Source organism: Leucopleurus acutus (genome assembly GCF_964270905.1).
Source record: "Leucopleurus acutus genome assembly, chromosome: 19".
Taxonomy (NCBI): domain Eukaryota; kingdom Metazoa; phylum Chordata; class Mammalia; order Artiodactyla; family Delphinidae; genus Leucopleurus; species Leucopleurus acutus.
The window spans coordinates 49,482,466-49,507,873 of record NC_139161.1 but is presented as its reverse complement, the minus strand read 5'-3'; the positions used below and the strand labels follow the sequence as shown (position 1 = coordinate 49,507,873).

Here is a 25,408-nt window from a genome sequence, read left to right as displayed (position 1 = left end):
CCTTCGCCTTTTTTTAAAAAATTCGTTTTCAAAATAACAAAATGGTTTATTAGCATCCTGTAATGGGACCAATTAGTTTGTTGTTTTTTAAGTCACTGTTTTTCAACTCATGGGTTAAAACATATGTTTCAATCTTTTGTGGTTATTAACTGTTGATACTCAAATTGTCCCATATTGAGCCAGTGGGAATCTCTTCAAGTTGGCTGAGTACTTTTAACAAGACCATAGTATTATTTGATAGCTTCCTTTTTATCTGGTATGAGATGATCCTAGAATATTTCCTACCCCAGACCTGGAATCAGCCATTTTTCTGAAGAGCCCTGCTCCCTTTAAGTATAACTCATATTTGGAGACCATATTCTGGGCACTAGGGATTCTCATTGCTACAGAGTTGGTCATTTTTCTCGACCTTTTTAGTGGACAGAGCTCAGCATTTTTAAAGCTATATTGTGAATTCACATCGATACTTCTGATTCAGGTTCAGGACTGTGGAGTTTTTACTTTTCATATGTACTCCCCATTCTCTTTTAGTCTTATTCTGAAATAATGACTCTATCATAGCAAGCCTGCTCATGCATTATTTTCCATTACTTATACCTATCTAAATCATTATTCTCAAGGACATTACCTTGCCTTTGATTTCTTTTTAAATTCATGGTTTGTAGACCATTTTGGCCCACAGTGATTTCCAGATTCACAGCATGCATACATAACTTTCATTTAACAATCACTGGCGCTTCGGGATTTACTGAGTTTTAAAAATTGAAGTATTATATATACAAAGAAAAATGCATAAATATTATGTACAGCATGCCATTACTAGCATCCCAGAAGTCTCTTTCATTCTTCGTCCCATATACCACTCTCATTCACCACTCTGAAAGAAAAAGAAGAAAAGATGATATCGTTCTGATTTCTAATATTATTGATTAGTTTTGTGTGCTTTAGAACTTTATAATTTTGTTTTAGCATTCATGATATGAGGGAAAGAGAGCTCTTTCTAGCTCTTTCCAACTCTACTTGTGTCCAGGTAGCATTCAGAAAAAAATGTATCTTTATCTTTGTCACATTCAGAACTTCTCTGTAATACCTTAGGAATCTAAGAAGAAACCCAAGCATGGGCACTTTTTGGTTTAAATATTTATCTTAAGTAGGCTAGATTTTTGTGTTTGTTAGCAATTTCCATTTTCCCCCATTATGTTTGTACCCTTTGCATGTTTACTCTTTCTTTTGATTTACAGTAACTCTATTTGTATTAGGGATATTAGACTTTTACCTATTGTGCTGCAAATATTCTCTCCCAGTTTCTCATTTGTATTTAAGCTTTATTGCTATAGTGGATTTAAAATATGCTGTGTAGTATAATCTGACTGTTGAGTTTTGTATTCTGCTTAGGAAGGCCACCTCCACCCAAGAGTATGTTAAAAAATAAATCTGCATTTTTTTCCAGCTAAATTTTATTGTTTATATTTGGATTCAAATACAGTATGAGGTATCTCTGTTAACATTTAAATGTGATAGGATGTTTAAACATCTTTCGTTGGCCTTTCCCATTAAAAAAAACCTGCTCAAATTTCATCTGCTTATGGCTACTATACTTTCCCATCACAAATTTCTAGAAAAAGTTTCCACCTGTATTTTTCTGCTTCACCTTCTTTTTGTCAATTCAGTGTTGCCGGCATGGCCTGTCTCTGCTTTACCATTGCACCGAAACTAAATACTTAGGCCTAGGGCAGCCTTGCCCTTCTTTTAACTGAACCCAGTAGACTGAATTTAGACCCCCTCTTTCCTGAGCAGCATGTAATTGTCGTTGTTGGTAACTTTCTCCTTGGAATGCATCTCCTTTGGCTTCTTCTTTTTTTTTTGCGGTACATGGGCCTCTCACTGTTGTGGCCCCTCCCGTTGCGGAGCACAGGCTCTGGACGCGCAGGCTCAGCGGCCATGGCTCAAGGGCCCAGCCGCTCCGCGGCATGTGGGATCCTCCCGGACCAGGGCACAAACCCGTGTCCCGTGCATCGGCAGGCGGACTCTCAACCACTGCGCCACCAGGGAAGCCCTCCTTTGACTTCTTTGATCTAGCTTTTTCCTGGTTTTCTTCCTACTTATGTCACTTTTGTAGCCACTTCTTTTGTTTTAATCCCCCCAATATTGGTATTCTCTAGAATTCCTTTAGTTAGATTCTCTACAGTTCACACTTCAGGCTCTTCCTTGGGTGATGCCACTAACCATTCTTATGGCTTCAATTATCAGCAATATTCTGATAACCCCGAGTCTCTAGCTCAAATTTCTTTTTAAAACAATGTATTTAACGGTACTGATGAACCTAGTGGCAGGGCAGGAATAAAGATGCAGACGTAGAGAACAGACTTGAGGACACGGGGCGGGGGCGGGAAGCTGGGACGAAGTGAGAGAGTGGCACTGATATATACACTACCAAATGTAAAATAGATAGCTAGTGAGAAGCTGCCACATAGCACAGGGAGATCAACTCGGTGCTTTGTGACGACCTTAGAGGGGTGGGATAGGGAGGGTGGGAGGGATGCTCAAGAGGGAGGAGGGGATATGGAGATATATGTATACATATTGCTGATTCGCCTTGTTGTACAGCAGAAACTAACACAACATTGTAAAGCAATTATACTCCAGTAAAGATATAAAAAAACAAACAAAACAATGTGTTGTTTATGCCCCATAGGTACTTAAAACCAAACCTATCATTATTTCTTTCCCTCACCCCTAAAATCAGCACATCTTTATTATAATTCCCATTTCAGAGAAAAAAACAGACTCCTACCCAGTTGCCCTATGTAGAAACCTATTTATCATTTTAAAAAATTGAGTTGAAATTCAGATAACATAAAACCAACCATTTTTAAAAAAAACTAGCCATGTTAAAGTGTACAGTTCAGTGGTATTTGGTGTATTCACAATGTTGTGCAACCACTGTCTCTTCTCAGTTTCGAAACATTTTCATCACCCCACCAAAAACTCCCATACTCATTTATCATACTCTATCTCCGTCCCATCCCACCCCCCCACCCTCACCCCCCATTTTGCTTTCTGTCTCCGGATTTGTGGATATAAAAGGAGCCATACAATATGTCACCTTATGTGTCTGGTTTCTTTCACTTAGCCTGATGTTTTTGAGGTTCATCTAAGTTGTAGCATGTATCAGCACTTTAAATTCCTTTTTAATGGCTGAATAATATTCCATTGTATGTATATATCATAATTTGTTCATTCATTGATGGACATTTGGGTTGTTTCCACTTTTTGACTGTTATGGATAATGCTGCAGTATAAACATTTGGGTACAAATTCCTATATGGGTAGATGTTTTCATTTCTCCTGGGTATATACCTAGGAGTGTAATTACTGGGCTGTATGGTAACTCAGTGTTTATAAACTTTTTGAGGAAAATGTGTGTCAATTTTGGCTTATTATCTAAAACCCCCCACATCACCAAGCTTGGTTGATGGATTCTATCTCCTGTGTATCCCTGTTTATTATTCCCACTACCATATACTAAAGGTACACTTTTCAGGATTACTTTAATAGCTTCCTTTCTGGTTTCTTCGTCATCACATGGCCTTACTCTTTCACATACTTTTTTTCCACATATCTTTCATATACTGAGAGATTGATTTTTGAAAAAGTAAATCTCATGAGGTCACCTCATTGTTTTAAAAACAAAACAAAACAAAAACAAACTCTTCAAAGGCTCGTCATTTCTCTCTGGATAAAGTCTAAACTAACATGGCTTCTAAAGGCTCTTTGCAGTCCTTCCGACATGCTATCTAGCTTCAGCTGTATGACGCCCCCCCGCCCCCCATATGCTGATCTCCATATTTCAAGTTTTTGTATATGTTCCTCTGTGTAAGCCTTGCACCTTCTCCACCAAAATCCTTTGTCTTATTTCAGATGTCTCTTCTCTTTTTAGACGCCTTTCTGTCTCTTCATGATTATAATGTGCCCTTCTTTGTGCCCCTCCAAATTCTTGTACTAATGTTGGAGCATTTAATTGCCTGTTTACTTCTGTGGGAATCAGGAGCTGATAGTTAAGTGCCAGGTGATGCAGTACAGACTAAAAGTATGATTAATAGGAATTTAGCAGAAGTCAAAAGAAGATTATTTGGTAAATTATTTAGGGAAGGCCCCATGGAGGAATTGGACCTTGAAGGAATCATGAAGGTAGGTAACGATCTGCCACTAATAGTTAGATTAAGCCTGTTAAATACCCATGGATCTAGGCTATGAGGATCCACGCTATGGGCAAAAGCCATGACAAAACTGAGATAGATGGACATCTTGCAGCATTACTTTTGCATTACTTAATGAAACAAGGAATGGACACAATCACTCCTGTAGAAGAAAAGTGTGGAAAGAATGTGCAAAAGATTTTTAAAGAACTTACGGTGTACTGACAAAAGTGAGAAGGAATAATTTACTTTATGGAAAGTGTAAGGACGTTTTCAAGGGTAATTTTGACCATGTATGGTAATTTAAGAATTTACCCACCTACATTTATAAAATTCCACTGAACTTCTGATGTAAAATGCAACCATTAGGTGATTTCTAGATAAATTATAGAATCTTCCATAAGACTCTTGTATATAGTGTTGGAGAAAATGGTCTAAGTAATATACCAGTGTTTGTCTAGAGAAAGGTTAGAAATGAGATAACTCAGTGTAGACTTTACCTGCCCAGATTGTAATTGTCTATGCTCCACTCTGTCCCTCAGTTGATAGTAAAAGTGGGACTTTCAGATCTTTCCCGGTATGTCTGCAGCATATTGGCACTCAGTAAATGTTTGCATTGATAAACAAAATAACAAGATTGAAATACTATTTATTTGCATTTTCAGTATTTTTAAAATGTCTTAGAATAGCTGTTTAAAAGTAAAAATGCATTTCTTGTGTTTCAAAACACAGTACTGATTTAAAACTATTTATAAAAATCTGTTTGGCCAGTTAGGCAAAAATACTAGACTTATAAATTAAAAAAAAAATCTCCCCTCAAATTTTGAGAAAAGAAGCCATTCACGTTGAAATATAAATAAACTTTCACTTTTGGCTCTCTCTGTGTTTCACTGGCATGTTGGAGTGTTAAATCTGTTGAAATAACCACCTCTGATTCCTCAAAAAATTAGTATTTTCTTCTCAGTTACTAACACACTTTGTTCAGTCTTTTATAGCACTCTGAGTTGTATTATACTTACTTATCATGAGACTGAGCTCCTTGAGGATGATGGCAGGAATTATATGAGAATTACAAACCTGTTCAGCCTCCCAGCAAGCCCTCTCTCAATCGCTCTCCTGTGTGCTTTGTCCCACTTCTCAATTTGAGCCAACCAGTGCCGCTTGTTGGTGATTCATATATTTATACGCACACACAATCGTGACTGTGGTGATGGCTTCACAGCTGTATACATATATCAATATGTAAAAAAATAATGTAATTTAAATATGCGCAACTTACCGAATGTCAATTATATCTCATTAAAGCTGTTTAAAAAATCCTGACATGACACTCACCATGGATTGGTCATTACTTTATTAAGCTCTGTGTCTCTAGGAACTGTTTCTTACCTGTCTCCTCTAAGGTGCCCTCATGGCCTGTTTCCCCGCCGCCTCACTAGTTCTTTGCCTCTGTTCTCGTCCCCAGCCCCTGTCATTCCCCATCCGTGCTAGAGCACTCTCTGGAAAAGGAAAATCTCATGTTGCTACTGCTGTTCCTGTAGGCTCCAGCTATTATGCTTTTTTTGTGCATATTTTTTTTTTACATCTTTATTGGAGTATAATTGCTTTACAATAGTGTGTTAGTTTCTGCTTTATAACAAAGTGAATCAGTTATACATATACATATGTTCCCATATCTCTTCCCTCTTGCGTCTCCCTCCCTCCCACCCTCCCTATCCCACCCCTCTAGGTGGTCACAAAGCACCGAGCTGATCTCCCTGTGCTATGCGTCTGCTTCCCACTAGCTATCTATTTTAAGTTTGGTAGTGTATATATGTCCATGCCACTCTTTCACTTTGTCACAGCTTACCCTTCCCCCTCCCCATATCCTCAAGTCCATTCTCTAGTAGGTCTGTGTCTTTATTCCCCTCTTACCCCTAGGCTCTTCATGACATTTTTTCCCCTTAGATTCCATTTATATGTGTTAGCATACGGTATTTGTCTTTCTCTTTCTGACTTACTTCACTCTGTATGACAGACTCTAGGTCCATCCACCTCACTACAAATAACTCAATTTTGTTTCTTTTTATGGCTGAGCAATATTCCATTGTATATATGTGCCACATCTTCTTTATCCATTCATCCGATGATGGACACTTAGGTTGCTTCCATCTCCTGGCTATCCAGCTATTATTCTTAAGCTACTCCTGGGTGCTGGAAACTCTGGTCAGCAAGGGGGTCAACACACATAGGCAGGATGGATGGAGCCTCTGCTCTCTTTGTGCTCAGAGTCTGATGGGCCGCACATGAACGCCAACTGTAGTTGTATATCCCCAAGAATACAGAGGACTTACTCATGTAGACATATAGTTATTAGTATAAATGAACGTTGCTTAAGCAGCAAATTCCAATGAAAAGATATCAGGCACTCTTGGTGTTTCTGAATATGTATCCTGAAGACCACAGCATAAGAATTACCAGAAATATTGGTTTGATTTCCCTCTGAACCAGAATCTCTAGGGGATGGGCCTGACACCTGCATTTTATTTAATTTAATTTATTTTTTATTTTTAAAAAATGTTTATTTATTTATTTGGCTGTTCTGGGTCTTGGTTGTGACATGTGGGATCTAGTTCCCTGACCAGGGATCAAACCCGGGCCCTCTGCATTGGGAGTGTGGAGTCTTAACCACTGGACCACCAGGGAAGTCCTGACACCTGCATTTTAATAAGCTCTCTGTATGGCTATACCTATATACCACTAGGGAGCTACTAGAATGGTGAGAACCTAGCTGGAAACCAGGGTAGAAGTAAAAGGGCACAGTAGAAGTTGATTTTCTGGATACTTTGCTTTACCCATTGCTTCTTTGTGTTATAGAAATGGAAATGTTTTGGACATCAGGTAGCATTTTGCTAATGGATCCAGGTGTGTTCATTTAACAGGTTAGAATTTATAACATGTATATTCAAGTTCTGTAATGAATGTTGGGTGAAGATTATTTACTTAAAATTTTTGATAAACATTTTCTTTTTCCACAGAACTCAACAAAAACCCAGTGGAAGGCTTTTCAGCAGGTTTAATAGATGACAATGATCTCTACCGATGGGAAGTCCTTATTATTGGTCCTCCAGATACACTTTAGTAAGTATAATGGAACTAACATCCAAGTGGAGCTCTTTTAGCAATTGAAATATAAACTATTTTGACAAACTGAAGTTTCCCAGTTTATAAAAGTGATAAAGTTAATCAGTTTTAATTAATCACTATTAATTGATGTAAAGATACACAACAGAATGTGGTGTAATCAAAGAGCAACAGAAAAAGATGGAATTTCTTAAATACGTTATGTAATACATTTTTAGATTCAAAGACCACAGTCTGATTTTCTGTTCTGTGTGTTTGCAGACCAACTTAAACTTACTAATATTTAATGTTCTGTAAGATGGATCTTGACTATCTGATGTTAGTGACTAGTACAAGTCTCAACACTTTTTTTTTTTTGTTTTGCGGTATGCTGGCCTCTCACTGTTGTGGCCTCTCCCGTTGTGGAGCACAGGCTCCAGACGCACAGGCTCAGTGGCCATGGCTCACGGGCCCAGCCGCTCCGCGGCATGTGGGATCCTCCCGGACCAGGGCACGAACCCGTGTCCCCTGCATCGGCAGGCGGACTCTCAACCACTGCACCACCAGGGAAGCCCTCACACTTTTTATAGAAGTTGAGGTATTGAAAAAAAAATGCAGCAACCTTCTCAAAGACATACAACTGAAGGACAGCAGGGACCTTCTTGGGGAGTATACTTGGTCACTCAACTGTGGTCCTTGATGGTTCTAAGCAGCAAGGATTTGGATACATCAAACATTTTTTTGATGGTGGAATAGTTTTATTTTAGATGTTCTGAGATGGTAACTCCTTTGTCTCCCCTTCGCCAACACCTGATGTAAGAGAAAATTCAGAGCTAGTTCTATACCAAAGCAAACTGGTATATGACATACAGAGTTGAGCTGTAGTATTGATTTGGGGGTTTTCTGAGGTCTGAAAAAAATGATTTATGTTTTGTCACAACTGTTCCCAATCAGAATTTTTGCTGATCTCCCAGCGGTATGTTTGCATTGGTAATTGTTTTTTTAATGGTATTATTTTTATTTATTTATTTAAAAATATTTATTTGTTTATTTGGTTGCACCAGGTCTTAGTTGCGGCTCGCAGGCTCATTAGTTGTGACATATGAACTCTTAGTTGTGGCATGCATGTGGGATCCAGTTCCCTGACCAGGATTGAACCCGGGGCCCCTGCATTGGGAGCTCGGAGTCTTATACACTGTGCCACCAGGGAAGTCTCTGCATTGGTAATTGTTGCAAACTAAAATAACTCAATTTAGTCATTCTACAATGTTAGTTTGGTAAATAACAGTAGCCAGTGAAAGCCATCCTAGAGGTATTCCTCTACAACCTTAATATTATTTATTTGAAAGCAAATTTCTTACCAAAGTTTGCACACAAAAGTCATACATACAGCCTGGCCTATGAGCCTGATGAGGTTCTGGTCTTCTAGGTTTTTAAATCAAAACATATTGTGTGAAGGTTTACTCAAGGGATATACAGCAACATTCCAGTGACAGAATCTTGTTAATCTTAAAGTTGATATGTGATAACAAGAGAAATTCTTCTAAACTAATGTCTGTGTAGAAGATTACCTAGGCATCCAGGTTTGACCTCGATCTCTAAGGACCTTGCAAAATTCGTACACTTTTTTCGTGTGATGGTGGCAAGCATCTCTAAATATTATCAGCTGGTCCATATATATGTTGTGTCCCTTCAGCTTTACCAAAGAGAGACACTTTAATACTCATTGCACTAATTAGGCCATTCTTGCCGCCAATAAAAATCTATTTCTGGCCTTTCGTATACATTTAAAAACTGCTGGCTGTTGATCTGAGGTGTGGACAGCAGAAGCATTTGTGGCAGCTCCTCTGGAGTTGCTGACGAGACAACTGGCTGCCACTTCTGCACTGTCCCTTCCTGATTCCCACCTGGGCTGCAGTTTAACCTCAGTGCCACACGTACTTTGAACATCCTGTGAGTAATGAAGCCTTAATGCAATTGACAGACCTTATAATAATCATCCAAAATTACTTTGGTATGATTGCTTTTTATTAATGACCTTTTCTAAAATTCATGTGCTGATAGTTATAAAATTGTTTTTAAAGCCCTCAAAAAAGAGGTTTATGATTTACTGAGTTTAGGCCGTCCCTTTTAGCGACTTCCTACTTAGAATGGTTGCAAAAATAAAGCAGTATACTGGCATTTACATTACCCATTCATTTAGTTTCCAAAAGTTTTTTCAGTACTCTTATGCTAGATGCTAGGAACATGATCTTGAATTAGCTAATAGTCACTGCTCCCAAAGAGGTTACAGTTTAGTCAGCAAGACAGCTCATTGCATAGTTATTTAATACACTTTGAGGACAGCCATGATGGAGGGAGGCATTAGGTGTTGTGAGAACTCGTTGGTAGCATGGCAGGTTATGACTGTGTCAGGGAATTTTTCCCAGAGGAAGAGATGTCTAAAGTGGGAACTGAAGAGTTAGTAACTGTAATAGTTAGTAGGCTTTTGGCTTCAAGCAACAGAAATTGGATTTTAGCTGGCTTAGAAAATAAGGAATTTAAAAAAAAAATAAAATTATTTATTTATTTTTGGCTGCATTGGGTCTTCGTTGCTGCATGCTGGCTTTCTCTAGTTGCAGCGAGCGGGGGCTACTCTTCCTTGCGGTGCGCTGGCTTCTCATTGTGGTGGCTTCTCTTGTTTTGGAGCATGGGCTCTTGGCGCGCCAGCTTCAGTAGTTGTGGCACACGGGCTCAGTAATTGTGGCTCGTGGGCTCTAGAGCGCAGGCTCAATAGTTGTGGTGCACGGGCTTAGTTGCTTTGTGGCATGTGGGATCTTCTCGGACCAGGGCTTGCACCTGTGTTCCTTGCATTGGCAGACAGATTCCTAACAGCTGTACCACCAGTGAAGCCCCGTCTTGAGGCTTTCTCTATGAAAAACATTCCGAAACTGGTGTGACATGCCTGCTATTTTCAGACTAATGATTATCAAGTAGTGTGGCTAGCTGTCCATATCCTCGGCAAGAAAAATGTCAGGTAGGATGGCAGTAGGTTTTTACAGAAACTTTAGGAGACATAGGTAGCACCATGTAATCATAAATCTTATAAATTTGTATGAGGGAATGGTGAATGTGTACCTTTCCTGTATCTCTTATTCTTTTTTTCATCACTAATGGCTAGTGTGCTCAAGAAGTATGCTTAATTTTGTTTCCTACCTCTGCCAATGATGTGAAGAATTTGGAGAATCTTAAGATTATATGTATTTTGTAGTATTATTGCCTTACCTTGAGTGGGTATAGAAAATGAAGAGGTGGCTAACTAAACTCTCTGATTAATATTCTTTTACACTAACAAAATTCTTCCACAGTTCTGTTTAAAACTTAGAGGCGCAAGCCATATATTCTGTAATGAAATTTTGGAGGGAATGAACCTGCCTGCATGGCTTAGAAATTGATTGATCAATGGCAGTGCCATGCCACTTATCATTTAGTGCTTAAGAACGTGAGTTTTGGAGACTGTCTTTGTTTAGCTCCCTGAGGCTACCACTGTTATCTGTGTGACTTTAAACAGTTATTTAAACTTTGTCTTGTTTCATTTCTAGGGTAAAACCCAATGCCTAGAAAGAGTTCAGAATGTTCAACATTCTGTTGTTTGTAATAGCAAAAGAAATCGGAAGCAAACATTTTGATTGTAATAGAAAAATTGTGGCAGGTAAAAATGAATAAACAGGAGACAGATATTATCAGGAATATATAAAAGAACAGTGTTGAGCAAAATTTCAGATGGCAGCATATGGTATATCATTTAAATAAGTAAATATGGCAGAATGATAGGATCTGACAAAGTAGAATGATAGGATCTGATACTTGTAAGATTTTTATAATTTAATACAAAAACAGTAAGGGAAGTCTAACAGAAGAAACTTGAACTAGGCCTAGATTTCTCAACCTTTTCAAATGTGAAACTATTGGTTTCATACCTCTTTTTAACATCATGCTAGTAATTATACTATTAATACCTGTGAAGAGAATGTATAATGGGAGGGAAGGTATTTTTAATTCATTGATGCTTTTCATAAACTGCCAGTTTGTTCATCATAGTAGATCTTTATATATTTGAAAAATAGTGAATATGTGACATTTTAGTATTTAGTTTACTATGTTTTGTACTCTTTGAGTGTTCTGAGTTTTTTGCTAACTTGGCTGTTCACTGTTCACTAGAAGTTTGTGCCCACAAGTTGGGACTACTGAACTAGGCTTTTAAAAATAACAAGTAGGATTTTCACAGGTATTAGAGAAGTTAAAGATTCCACCTGTAGGAGAAAAACTGTAAGGAATTGCATGATTAGTTTAGAATGGGTGAGGACATTGCAGACAGAGTTAAAATTGTGTACTTTAAACTTTTAAGGATAGTCCTATTAAAATTTAAAGATTGAAAATAATTCAATAGACTAAGGCAATTTTTCATGATAGGGATTCCAATCAGCTAATATAAAGCTTTTTTTTAAAAAAATTATTTTACTTATTTATTTTTGGCTTGTTAGGTCTTTGTTGTGCAGGCTTTCTCTAGTTGCAGCGAGTGGAGGCTACTCTTCGTTGTGGTGTGCGGGCTTCTCATTGCAGTGGCTTCTCTTGTGGAGCACGGGTTCTAGGCGCGTGGGCTTCAGTAGTTGTGGTGTGCGGGCTCAGTAGTTGTGGCTCACAGGCTTAGTTGTTCTGCATGTGGGATCTTCCCGGACCAGGGCTCGAACCCATGTCCCCTGCATTGGCAGGTGGATTCTTAACCACTGCGCCACCGGGGAAGCCCCTAATATAAAGCTTTTAAGTAGATCTGATATCAGTTAGAACTCAGGGACCCAGGACAGCTAACTTAGTATCAGGGAATAGTCTTACCAGTGGGATAAAGTACATGGGCTTTGTGGTAGCTGTTTTGATGTTGTTTTACATAGATTCTTGGCTGTTTTCTGTATTTGTGGCTTTCAAAGTGTTTTTGTTTTTCTTTTTTGCGATACGCGGGCCTCTCACTGTTGCGGCCTCTCCCATTGCGGAGCACAGGCTCCGGATGCACAGGCTCAGCGGCCATGGCTCACGGGCCTAGCCGCTCCGCGGCATGTGGGATCTTCCCGGACCAGGGCACGAACCCTTGTCCCCTGCATCAGCAGGCGGACTCTCAACCACTGCGCCACCAGGGAAGCCCTTTTTATTCTATTTTTATTTGTTTATAAAGAAAACTCGTTAGTGACTCACTTACTTAGCTTTGCAGCCCCAGTTTGAAAAACTAGTTCATAGAATTAATATTTCCTAAGGCCAGTTTTGGCACTAATTTATCCAGTTGGGGTAACATAGTCCGAGAAGGTAGACTTATCTCTTAACAGTGTAATGCGCTCTTTACAACTGCTGTTCTAGTCTCCATTTCCTCAAGTCTTCATGTTTTTTCCCTTCAATAGATAGTCTCATAAATTATGAAAATTATGACCATAAGGCAGGCATAAAATTTGTCAGCTTTCTTCCTTTTTACCCCTGGATATCTGTACTATATTCAGTCTGTTTTTTTCCTGTGCAAAAGGAAAGGATATTCTTTCTTTTTCGTGGTAAGCCCTTTACTACCCTTATTTTCTTTCTTCTAATTTCTCAGTTACTCTGTTTCGAGGTTTTTAAAGTAGAGGTTACTTTTTATACTCGGAATCTAGTGGCCTTTCCTAAGTATTCAGAAGTGTTTGGTGTTAATGATCTACCTTTCTTTGTTTAACTCCCCTCATCTTGCTTTTATGATTAGAAAAAGGCAATAAGAATTAATACTTGCTTGTGGTTAAAAATTCATGGTATATCAAAATGTACAAAGCAGAAAGTAAAAAAATCTCATAATCTTGTGCTTCAGAGTTAATTAACCATTATTATTATATATTGGTGTCATGTTTCCAGACATTTTTCTATTTGTATATAAACATACCCTCACTTTTTCTTCGTAAAGGCAAATGGGCTTATTCTATAGATTAAAAAAAATTTTTAACAATAGATTGCTCATATCATTCCAGTATTTATTACCGGTATTTTTCTTGATACTTTCCTCTGACTCTAGAATGGTAAGTGCCATAAATCAGTGATCTCTAATGTTTTGGTCCCTGTTGTATTCTTTTACATACAACAGTGCCTCCCATAGGTAGATAATCATTATCTATTTGTTTAATGAATGAAAACCATTTAATGAGCTGAGGATTCCATTTCTCGATGATCTGAAACAAACACAGTCAGGTGACCCTGCTCTGATGGGGTGTACATCTTACAATAAGAGAATCAGAGGTGTGAATTGCTTTTGCAATAAAGAAATGAAAAGAGGTCCATGTGATAGAGGGACACAGTGACTAGTTAAGATTGGGTAGTCAAGTAAAATCATTCTCAAGAGGTAACATTTAAGCTGAGTTCTGAATATGACAAAGGGAGAACAGTGTTTCAAACAGAGGAAACAGCTAGTACCAAGGACACAAGTCAGGGGCTTTGTCGTTTTTGCCCCATAAAGCTGACTTTTTTTCATTGGTTTTCTTTAACAATGACTTACGTTGTTTTGACAGTTGTTCAGGAACAGTTCCTAAGCAAATGACAGTGCTCTGCAGTGCCTTAACACAACAGTCACAGCCACATGTGCCTATTAGAATTAAACAAGATTAAAAATTCCGTTCCTCAGTTGTACTAGCCATATATATATATATATTTTTTTTTGTGGTACGCGGGCCTCTCATTGTTGTGACCTCTCCCGTTGCAGAGCACAGGCTCCGGACGCGCAGGCTCAGCGGCCATGGCTCACGGGCCCAGCCGTTCCGCGACATGTGGGATCTTCCCAGACTGGGGCACGAACCCGTGTCCCCTGCATTGGCAGGCAGACTCTCAACCACTGCGCCACCAGGGAAGCCCTCGCCATATTATTGATACAAGTGGTTGGTGGCTAACATATTGGCCAGCATAACTATAAACCACCTCTAGTGTGTGAAAGTTCTGTTGCACAGCCCTACTTTGGAAAGTCACCAATTATAAACTCCTTGAGAGACTTTATGCTTTGTTCACTGCTGTACTCCCAGTGTCTGACACGTAAAGACTGAATAAATATTTGTTAAATGATAAGATGAATAAATGGATGGATGGATTGAAGGTCAGCACAACTGTTCCCAGAGAGGGAATAAGAAAATACATAAGCTCTCAGATGCGAAAAAGCTTGTTGTGTTTGAAGAACAGAAAGAAGACTGGCTGGAATGAGAGAGAAGAGTGGAAGATTGAGATCAACGTAGAGAAATTGGCAACTTGACCCTGATAGGCAATGTTAAACTTAACTTTTAAATTTTGTTTTAAGTGCAGTGGGAAGAGATTAAAAGGTTTGTAGCACAGCAGTCGTGTAATCTGATCTGGATGCCTTTTTTTAAAGCTGTTTCTTTCATTTTACTGTTTTTTGAGAGTTTAATAAGGTGGTAGGTATGACAGTTTATTAAACTGGATATTTGAGTAAACTGCTTGAAATCCAGATTATTTATTTTGTTTATAATGTTAGCACTAGCATCCTTGTTTTATGTTTGTTTTAATAATTTTCTTATTTATAAGCAGGAACTTATAGGCAAGAACTTGTTTTTGTTTTTGTATTTCCAGTGAAGGTGGTGTTTTTAAGGCTCATCTCACTTTCCCAAAAGATTATCCCCTTCGGCCTCCTAAAATGAAATTCATTACAGAAATCTGGCACCCAAATGGTAAGTTTATCTAGTTTTACTTTTACATTTGCAAGTATGATGGCCTGTCCCTGAAGTTTTCAAGGTCAATAAGGAAGATGTAGTTCTCAATGAAATTGCGTTGGAATTTTTATACTAAGTTTGTTGTGTTTGTTATGCACGTGGGCTTGGATTTAGATTCCTTAGAAGAGAAGAATTGACAGAGATCACACGGGGAAAAAAATCTTCATTTATTTATTTATTTACTTACTTAGTTTTCAGCTCGTTTTGAGACTCATGATGTTCCTAACTGGAGGCAGGGTTGGTGGGTGATATTCAGCATTAATAGAGCTCTTATAATTGAGGAGATAATTTCCAAGGTATTAGGTGACTCATTGGCTATTACAAAGAGCTTAGAAGTAATTAAACCTGGATTTTTAATTTCTATATTCTCATCTTAGCTCCTAGACTATGGACAACGCTTAACTTTTAATGTATATTCTTAGCTGTCAAAAAGGAATGTCTTACCTACATCATAAGGTGATTGATAGGATCAAATGAGATACAATACTGTGTGTTTAAACCTTCAAAAGTATCCAGTACTGCAGTGTATAAAATGGTGACATTGACTTTTTTACCCAAAGATGTACTACCATTTAAAATTCACTTTGTGAGCCAAAGGTTAGGCTAGATAAACTATGTGTATACACAGTCTCCCTGAACTTTTGGCCTTGTTTTGTATGATAGAGCTTGCAAGAATTTCTTTCCTAAGTATTTTGACTATCAGTATTTTGTAATCAAAGTTGTCTTTTTAGACAATTACACTGATCTTCATTCTACTTCTCATAGTCCAGACTTTCAGTTGCAAGGAAGTGAAACCCTTATATATTAGTTTAAGCAAAAATCAGTGAGGGTAACAGATGCATGAATAAACCAAGGCTTTGTTTCAAGGAAGTGTAATAGCACCCAGTGACTTGAAAAACAGATGAGTCTTACTTAGGAGAGACTAGACTGGCAAATGGAAAACTATTGGGAACCAAGGAAGCCGCCATATTTCATCACATCTAAGCAGTGATGACAAAAGACATAGTTAATTTTTGCACCAGGAAGAAGGGAGAAAAATAATTTCTTTCTGGTAGAACACATTAGCGATAATCCTACAAGATATATGGAGGCACGAATTGACATCTGCCTTGGACGTTTCTTTCATTTCTTCCTAGCCTTTTGGCAGTTTCTCCTGCCTTCTCTTGAATTATTTGATGTGTAATAGTCAATCTTTTCCCACCTATTTCAAAGGAAAATGTAACAAAGTTTCTGAATGTTGTCTCTACCACAAATTAGCTATATTACTGTAGGTAAAAGCCTCTTGAACCTTAGTTTCTCTATCTGTGAGAGTTACATGAGAGAATATATGTAAGCAGTACATGGAACCTCTGTTAAGAGGAACAATAGCAGTGGCCTCCGTAGTTTAAGAGGGCAACTGAAATGAGTGTTTATTTTCTTTGTTTTTTAAGGTTGAAGGGATTGTTGGTTTGCAGACCATAAGGGAGAAGGCATTAGAGAGTGAAGTAATTAAGACGTGATTTGAGTGAAGGGATGCTTTGTGAAGAAAGGATACCCGAGGAGGCAATGGGCCAGGGATGGCAGGTTCAGAAGGAGCTAGACTTAGAAAGGGGAGTGAGAGTGGTCTGCAGTGGGAATGAGGGGAAAAACCAGCATTTGAATTTCTGCTAGGTGCTGGAGATACAAAGATGATCGAGTTATGGTCTTTCTGTAAGGATATTATGGTATGTGTAAGGGAAAGACGGACATAAATTTAATGGTGAAGCAGAGACAACAGTGATGTTGTTATAAAGGTGTTTGGTAGCATAGAAGAGGGAGTCAGGGAATGATGGAGAATGAGATTCTTAAGTAGAATTTTGAATATGTATCTTTAGTCGTGGGGACTCAATAGTTTTAAAGCTGTATAGTAGGTTCATCATGACTATATTTATGTCTAGAAAGTTTATACTCATGGGGGAAGGTTTGGAAGGGAAAACCAGACAAAATAGCTAGGAGATAGAGGATTTTATCAATTGCTAATGGGTACGGCATTTCTTTCTGTGGTGATGAATATATTGTAAAATTGATTGTGGTGATGGTTATACAACTCTAAACATACTAGAAACCATTAAATTGTATACTTCAAATGCATGAATTATATCTCAAAAGCTGTTTTATTAAAAATTATTATATGGTAAAGTCATACAAGTCATTTGTATGACTTAGATGCACTCAATTTGAGACTTGTTTTTCTGGAGGTGCAGTTGCCATAACCACTTAGGTAATTAAAGAAAACTAGTCAAGGCTCAGCAGTGAGCTTAGGGCCTTGGAAGCTACTGACATCAAGATGACAGGTAACGATATCAAATCATCATGTGGTATACCTTAAACTTACACAACGTTTTCTGTCAATTATATCTTAATAAAGCTGGCGGGGGGGAGATGGTGGGTAACACTGTGATATAATGAATGGTTTAATTTACTTAGGGAAAAGATGATTAATTTTGGAGATTAGGATAACATCAAAAGTCAGACCAAGGAAAAGGAAAAGAAGAAAGTGATTGAGAGAATGGCTTCAAGAACCAGGGAAAGGAAGTGTGCCACGGAAGTAAGAGAGGAAAATGTGTCCAGGAAGGTGTCCTCAACAGTATCAGTTGTTTTGGGCCCAGAAGGGTTGACTTTAAAAATACCCAGGAGAATATGTTCTCCCAGTCACTTTGTGAGAATAGTCATAGCATCCTGTTTGGAAGCAGAAGACAGTTTCCCATAAGGCAAAAAAGAGAGTACCCAAGTGTAAATAGAGAAGACGAGGGGAAATCAGATTTTCCTAATTTTAGAGCACAGCTTCAAGAGAAGGGAGATAGCTTGAAGGGTATGCATGGTTCAGGTAGTTTAGTTTCAAGATGGAAGAAGAGCTGTGTTTTCTTTTCAGTCATTGATGCTGAGACTGTTGGCTAGCTACTTATGGGGAAATTGATTTAGAAATTTTCTTCACACCAAACAGCAAAGTGAATTAAAACTCTAAATGGAATAAGAAGTTTCAAGTGGTTTTTAAAAATAGTGAATATTATTTTCTGGGTGTTAGGAACAAGGAGTTTCTAGTTTCAAAAGCAATAAATATTGGAAGACTATAAAGAGGAAAGAGAAATGGTAACTAAATTCAGTATGGGATTCTTTTTTTTTAAACATCTTTATTGGGGTACAATTGCTTTACAATGGTGTGTTAGTTTCTGCTTTATAACAAAGTGAATCAGTTGTACATATACATATGTTCCCATATCTCTTCCCTCTAGCATCTCCCTCCCTCCCACCCTCCCTATCCCACCCCTCCAGGCTGTCACAAAGAGTATGGGATTCTTAAATGAATCTGTGTCAGATACTAAGGCCAGCCATTAAAAAACATTATTGGGGTATTGAAATGAAAGAAAAAAAAATAACAGGCAAAAATTAAACAAGGAAAATTAAGAAGCAGTTTGGCAAGAAGAAAACTAAACATTGAGTACATAAATGGGTAAAGGACATGAACAGACATTTGACTAAAGAGGAAATACATAAAGTTTCTGTACATGGAAAAATTTAGCCCCTAAAAGTATTTTAAACTAGATTTCAGTTGTGAAATTAAAAATTTTTTCAGTAAAGAAAAATCTTAGTTTTATTGCCTTGTCACTCAGAATTATCAGCTCATATCTTGCATTTTTAAAGTGTAATTTGGTAATAGGCATTAAGCGTAAAAACCTCTTTCTAAGAAACTAAACTGTATGTTTAAAATGAAATGACACAAGGTTAAAAAATTTTAAAGGTGCTAAATTACGATAATTTTTATAAAAGGAAAATGGGTCTCAAATAGATTCTCTCTGATAGAATTCTATACAAACATTTGATGTTAAATGTTCTCAAAGAAAATGACTTCCACAGAAAAAATTTTAAGTGTAAGTGAGGAAAATATCTTAATACTGTGTAAGCATTTTCTGTTCAACTTTATAGTGCTGTCACAAGTTTTGCTGTTGTTATTCTTGATCTAGTTAGTTATTTCATTTTAGTTAAGAGATTTTACTAGGAGGTGTAGGTGAGTTGGGAAAAGGAACCTTAATTGCAGAACAGCTCATATACAAGACATTGAAGGCATGAGTCTTGAATGTTGCATTCACTGCTGAACTCCATGTCAGGTGGTGGGTGCCTGGCACACAGCACGCGTTCAAGAAGCATTTATCGTAGAGCCACAGTGCACACGAACTTTGACTCTGGTTACCCAGAGTTTATAATAGCAGGGGAGTGCTTGAGTTAGGAGGTGAAAAGTAGGCTTTAACATTATACCTATCATAAATTTGTTGGACTTTAGGTAGGAAGTCAGGGATGAAATATACATAAATAGTGTCATTGGTTGTTTATAGGATTTGGAAATTTGGTTAAAAAGTTTTTCACCAAAATTTTATACTTTTCTGTCTTTTCTAACATTTCTCCAATAAGTATGCTTTTTGCAATAGGGAAAATTTCACTGTAGAAGATTAATGAATGTTATGATTTTGATAGTTCCCTAATAGGGAATATTTGTGTGATGTAAATGTGGATTAGGACTCCTCTACCCCTTTTGATCAACAATTAATTTGTGGCTTGGATTTTAAAACCGTTTTATAGATTAGGGGCCTAATGAATATCACTTACGTTGATGAATTTTCACTAGCAATATAACATGTTCCTTTTGTGGATTTGAGTACACTTTTTCCCTGAAAATATAATTTTGCCTTTATGTGATTTTAAAAGTATATTATCATGTTACCTTTTATTTTTTTCTTAGGAAAGTCTCTACACCTTTGACTATTAACAATTTCAATCAATAAGTTAGTGGGGAAACTAGGAATTCATTATCCAGAAACTCAATTCTGGTGTTTAGACCATATACTTTCTACAAATGAAGAACAGATTCAACAGATGCCATTTCTTCATTTCATTGTATTTATTACATGAAAATGCTAGGCACCATCTACATACTATGTGTCTTGAAATTTTGCACAAATGAAAAAGGTAGCTTACATTCCTTTTGGGTTTGTCAGGTGGATCCTACTTGGTAAAATCTTTGGTCTTCCTAAAAGGTTAACAGGTTCCATTTTGGAAATTAACTTCTGTATCTTTTCAGTGGTACAGTGGTATTGAATTTTATACAGATGCCATGGGAATTGGGACCGTGTTTATTATAATATGTATTTTATGTATAGCCAAATTATTTTAAATATTTAAAACAGTAATCTTATTCTTTAATTTTGCAGTTGATAAAAATGGTGATGTATGCATTTCTATTCTTCACGAGCCCGGGGAAGATAAATATGGTTATGAAAAGCCCGAGGAACGCTGGCTGCCTATTCACACCGTGGAAACCATCATGATTAGTGTCATTTCTATGCTGGCAGACCCTAATGGAGACTCACCTGCTAATGTTGACGCTGCGGTAAGGTGGTCACATGCACACATCTCCCCTCCTGTTTAATTAAACTTGATTAGAACTATAGTAACTTTATAAGTATATATGTGTGGGTGTGTATGATATATGTTTTTATTCATTTAATTTTTTCATGAATCTGTACAAAGATAAGTAAGACGTAACTAAGCTTTACCCCTAAATATTTGTACCTGCATCTTTTAAGAATAAGGACACTAGGGGATTCCCTGTTGGTGCAGTGGTTAAGAATCCTCCTGCCAATGCAGGGGACATGGGTTCGATCCCTGGTCCAGGAAGATCCTACATGCTGTGGACCAGCTAAGCCCATGTGCCACAACCACTGGGCCTGTGCTCTACAGCCCACGAGCCACAACTACTGAAGCTTGCGCGCCTAGAGCCCGTGCTCCACAACAAGAGAAGCCACCTCAGTGAGAAGCCCGCGCACCACAATGAAGAGTAGCCCGTGCTCGTCGCAACTAGAGAAAGCCTGCGAGCAGCAACAAAGACCCAATGCAGCACCCCCCAAAAAAATAAATTAAAAAAAAAAAAGGAATAAGGACAGTATCCTATATAACTATAAAACAGCTGTCATACCTATGAGAACTTATTATCAGGTCCCTAGTAGGTCCATATTATTATTCCCAAGCTTTTATTTTTAAAACTTTCAGACCTACAAAATGTTGCATTAGTTATAAACACCCTTAAACACCCCTATACCCTACACATATAGGTTCACAAATGTGGACATTTTACAACGTTGTTATTATCATTATTATTATTTGCTAAACTGAGAATACTTTACAGATCTTTATGTTTAAGTATGTACTTAAATACTTCAGCATGTATCTCCTAAGAACGAAATGGGTGGGGCGGCAGAATCCAGAATTTTAGGAACCCACATTGCTTTTGAAAAATTAATTAATTTTGGCTGTGTTGGGTCTTCGTTGCTCCACGAGGGCTTTCTCTAGTTGTGTTGAGTGGGGGCTGTTCTTCATTGTAGTGCTCGGGCTTCTCATTGTGGTGGCATCTCTTGTTGAGGAGCACAGGCTCTAGGCGTGTGGGCGTCAGTAGTTGTGGCACATGGGCTTAGTTGCTCTACGGCATGTGGGATCTCCTGAACCAGGGCTTGAACCCATGTCCCCTGCATTGGCAGGTGGTTTCTTAACCAGTGCGTCACCAGGGAAGTCCTCACGTTACATTTTGTATTCGTTTTATTTATTTTTTACTTATTTATTTATTTTTTATTTTGTAAAGGTTGGTATTTCTTACCATTTTACTGTAGGTTTCTCATTTTTACATTATTGTTTTTATTTTCTTTTTTTGGTCTTCTCTTCCTTCTCCTTTTCTTTTTTTTAAAAATTATTTTATTTATTTGTTAATTTTTTTTGGCTGCACTGCACTCCATGGCATGTGGGATCTTAGTTCCCTGACCAGGGATCGAACCTATGCCCCCTGCAGTGGAAGCGTGCAGTCTTAACCACTGGACCGCCACAGAAGTCCTGTATTCATGTTTTATTAGTCTCCTTTAATCTAGGATAGTCCTAGTTCCTCAGCCGTCTATCCTTCTTTAACAGTCCTTTTGTTCTAATTCTTATTCTTGGAAACTTTGTTAGTATATGTGAAAGCTGGGAGATTAAATTCACCTTTTTTCCTTGTTATTTCAAACCTACATAAAAACTTGGGTGAAATCTTACATGTAGAAAAACACTACATATAATAACCCCCTTTCAAATCTCTGGCTTTGAATTTTTGAATTTAGTAATTGAATTGAAGTAAACACTGGCAGAAAACCATTCTAACTTCTAATAAGTCAAGTATCAGTCCAAACAACATAAGGGGCGCATGTGTGCAGAATTGGTTTCACTCAAGAGTGTGTGAGTAATAAGCCAGATGTTAAACTAAGAGTGAAAAAAAAAAATAAACTAAGAGTGAGTTGGAGGAAGAGGGGTACCATTTAAATGCCAAAGTGAAGAAGTAATTACTTTCAGTACCAATACCCACACTAGCAGCTCTAATTCTAGTGGTCTTCAGTATATTTATATAAAATCTATATATCATCGTTATTATTTTAGGAAGGTATTAATTTTGGGTGTAGGTAGGAGGAAGGGCCAAGCTATTGAGTCATATAGACTTTCTGTCAATCTCTTTTCAGCCCCACTTCATTTATTTATTTGTTTGGCTGCTCCAGGTCTTAGTTGCGGTATGTGAGATCTTAAGTTTCAGCATGCGGGATCTTTAGTTGTGGCATGCGGGCTCTTAGTTGCAGCATGCAGGATCTAGTTTCATGACCAGGGATCTAACCTGAGCCCCCTGCATTGAGAGCGTGAAGTCTTAACCACTGGACCACCAGGGAAGTCCCTCAGCCCCACATCTTTTTTTTTTTTTTTAAAATATTTATTTATTTATTTATTTGACTGCACTGGGTCTTCTTTAGCTGTGGCATGCACCTCACCCCCACTTCTTACTGACTTCTCAGAGCTGTCATTTCCAAACTTTAACTTCAGAGTTCTGTTCAATAGGTCCTTTTCCCTCCTTTGCTGGGGTTCCATTGAGACTCCTGTAGGCTATTACTTTCTCTCCTCTAATGTACGTTTCATTGTTCTTCCATCTACTTTTGGTCTTCCAGAAGAAATTTCTCCCCGTTATTAGATGATTTTAATGCCATTTTCTTTGACAGTGAGGATTTATACCTTAAAAAAATAATTCCGGTATGATCATTTTAATAGGATCTTAGGAGAGCTAAGAGATAAACATATGTGCTTTTTGGTCTATTGATTCCGTAGGTTCTTCACATGTAAAATGCAGATGATAACACCACCCATCTGGTCATCCACAGTGTGTGGCATAGTGGATTCAACAAATGGCGACTCTGTTATTAGCTAGCTCCTGCTTTGAACCATCATCTACCAATCTATCTTCTACCTAGAAGTCATCCTTGCCCAGTCTTGTGTGTCACCAGAGAATGTCAGTCAAATTATATATCTAAATTCCTTTCCACCCCTCTGCCATTGATTTGAGTCCTTTTAACTTCTTACCTACATTATTGTAATAGCTTTCTATCTCATCTCCCTGCTCTCAGTCTTACTTCTCTCTGCTAAGTGCTCTTTTTAGGTGATTTTTTTTTTCTTTCTTTTCTTGAGATTGACCTTCCTTCTTTTCTGGAATTGACCCTTTCTCCTTAAAATTTCTTAAATATGATAATGAGGTAATTACAGACAATAACATTTTATCCATAAATATTTCATCAAACATCTCCAGATCTCTGTAGATGTTAGCATTATAGTTTATCTCATAATTTATTATAATGATTGGCTTTCTGGGGTGCCTTGCTTTGAGGGCAAAAATTGTTGTTCAAATCTCTTCCTCTGCACAGGCAAGTATTGAAGATTTCTGTAGTCTTTGCTGTCCCTAAATGGATGATATAGCGGGGGGAAAAAAGGGCTGGGCATTTTTGTGAGAATTTCCTGGTATTTACATGCTAAGTAAAATCAGCTCTAGTCTCCTGTGAAACTATGCTGGTGCTGTTTTGTGTTCCATTTTTATGGGCCAGGCAGTGATAGTGATATTGTCACTGTCATGTGTCCCACCCCCTCATCCCCCCGCCCCCACTAGAAATAGTACTCAGTATCATCTCAGTATGATGCATTACACCCATATACTTGATATTGGAGGCACTGTTATGTCTACTTTATTTTCTGGTTGCTACCCAGTAGGGAGAGTTGGTGATCCTTCAGATAGCCTGGATATCTTATTTGTAAATCGTAGCTTTCTTTTTAGCATAATACAAAACTGCTAATGATCTTCAGGGCCTTTTCCTTTTTTAAAGAGACTTTTGCCTTAGAGGTCATTTGCATGTATCTTAGCAGAGTGCCTTGCAAAAGTGTTTCTTGACTACTTTTCTACCTTGTCAACTTTTTTAACATTTTAAAAGTATTCACATTACCAAAGCATTACATTCAAAATTAAAGTTAGTATTTGAGATTGTAAGAGGAGTTTACATAAAATCAGTTGCTGTTACTTTTGTACTTACAGAAAGAATGGAGGGAAGACAGAAATGGAGAATTCAAAAGGAAAGTTGCCCGCTGTGTAAGAAAAAGCCAAGAGACTGCTTTTGAGTGACATTTATTCAACAGCTGTAACTTCACTTATTTCAGGGTAAGTTCATTTAAAAAGTCATCCTATTCTTTTGCATTTTTATACACGTCATAAATGTTTTTAGAAATTGTGTGATTTGGGTATTTGAATTGCTTGTTTTCATTGGCCTCATTTTTTAGTGGTAGTATCCAGTAGTCTCTTATTTCTCAGCAGAAATAGTGTCATCCCCTTGCTTTTTCCTTCAGTAAATACAGCTGTTTTTTACTAGATATTCTGTGTTAAACTGGTTGTTAGTATGGTAACAGTCTATTTCTTTTCACTGATGGTAAAATTTCTCATTATAAAGTTCTGTTCTGTTTTTTTTTAAAGCTAAGTTTCCTCCGTTTTACCTTTTGGTTTGCCATCTTTGACTAAGCTAGGCATTGAAGTTTCTTGTATCTTCTCATACTGTGCTATATGAATAAAGAATGACTTAAATTTTTGTTTCCCAGTTTTTTTTAAAGAAGGATCATATTTTATATTAAACATCTACCTTTCTTGTTTTAATTGGTCTTTATCTCCTTGTTTATTACTTATAGGGCCAGTAGGAAAATTTTCCCTTTTATTGTATACCGTCTGTCCACAAGTCCGTTTTAAGTCTAGCAAGGAGCCAAAGATAGCAGCCACCCATCTGGCTTAGAAGAGGACATGGTGTAGATGAATTGACCAAATGTGTGATATTTAAGTTATTTGGTTTCCCTTTTTAAAATCAAATATCGAGGTGATAAAACCTGTGTATGAAACGTAGCATCTAAAAAATCAGAATACATGATACATCCCTGTACCTGGCCACCTATTTTAAGCACAAGAACTTTAGGAATTCCCAGGTG

At 37.7% G+C, this 25,408-nt stretch overlaps 1 protein-coding gene across 1 annotated transcript in view; it reads left to right on the top strand.

The window, feature by feature from the left end:
* The window catches only part of UBE2G1 (ubiquitin conjugating enzyme E2 G1), a 103,575-nt gene that overhangs the window by 63,350 nt on the left and 14,817 nt on the right, over positions 1–25,408 (top strand). Inside the window, exons 2-5 of the mRNA XM_082861359.1 lie at positions 7,217–7,319; positions 14,913–15,010; positions 20,275–20,453; positions 24,477–24,599. Of these exons, the coding sequence (XP_082717485.1) occupies positions 7,217–7,319; positions 14,913–15,010; positions 20,275–20,453; positions 24,477–24,563 (467 nt within the window). The 3' untranslated portion in view covers positions 24,564–24,599. The remainder of the gene's footprint in view (positions 1–7,216; positions 7,320–14,912; positions 15,011–20,274; positions 20,454–24,476; positions 24,600–25,408) is intronic.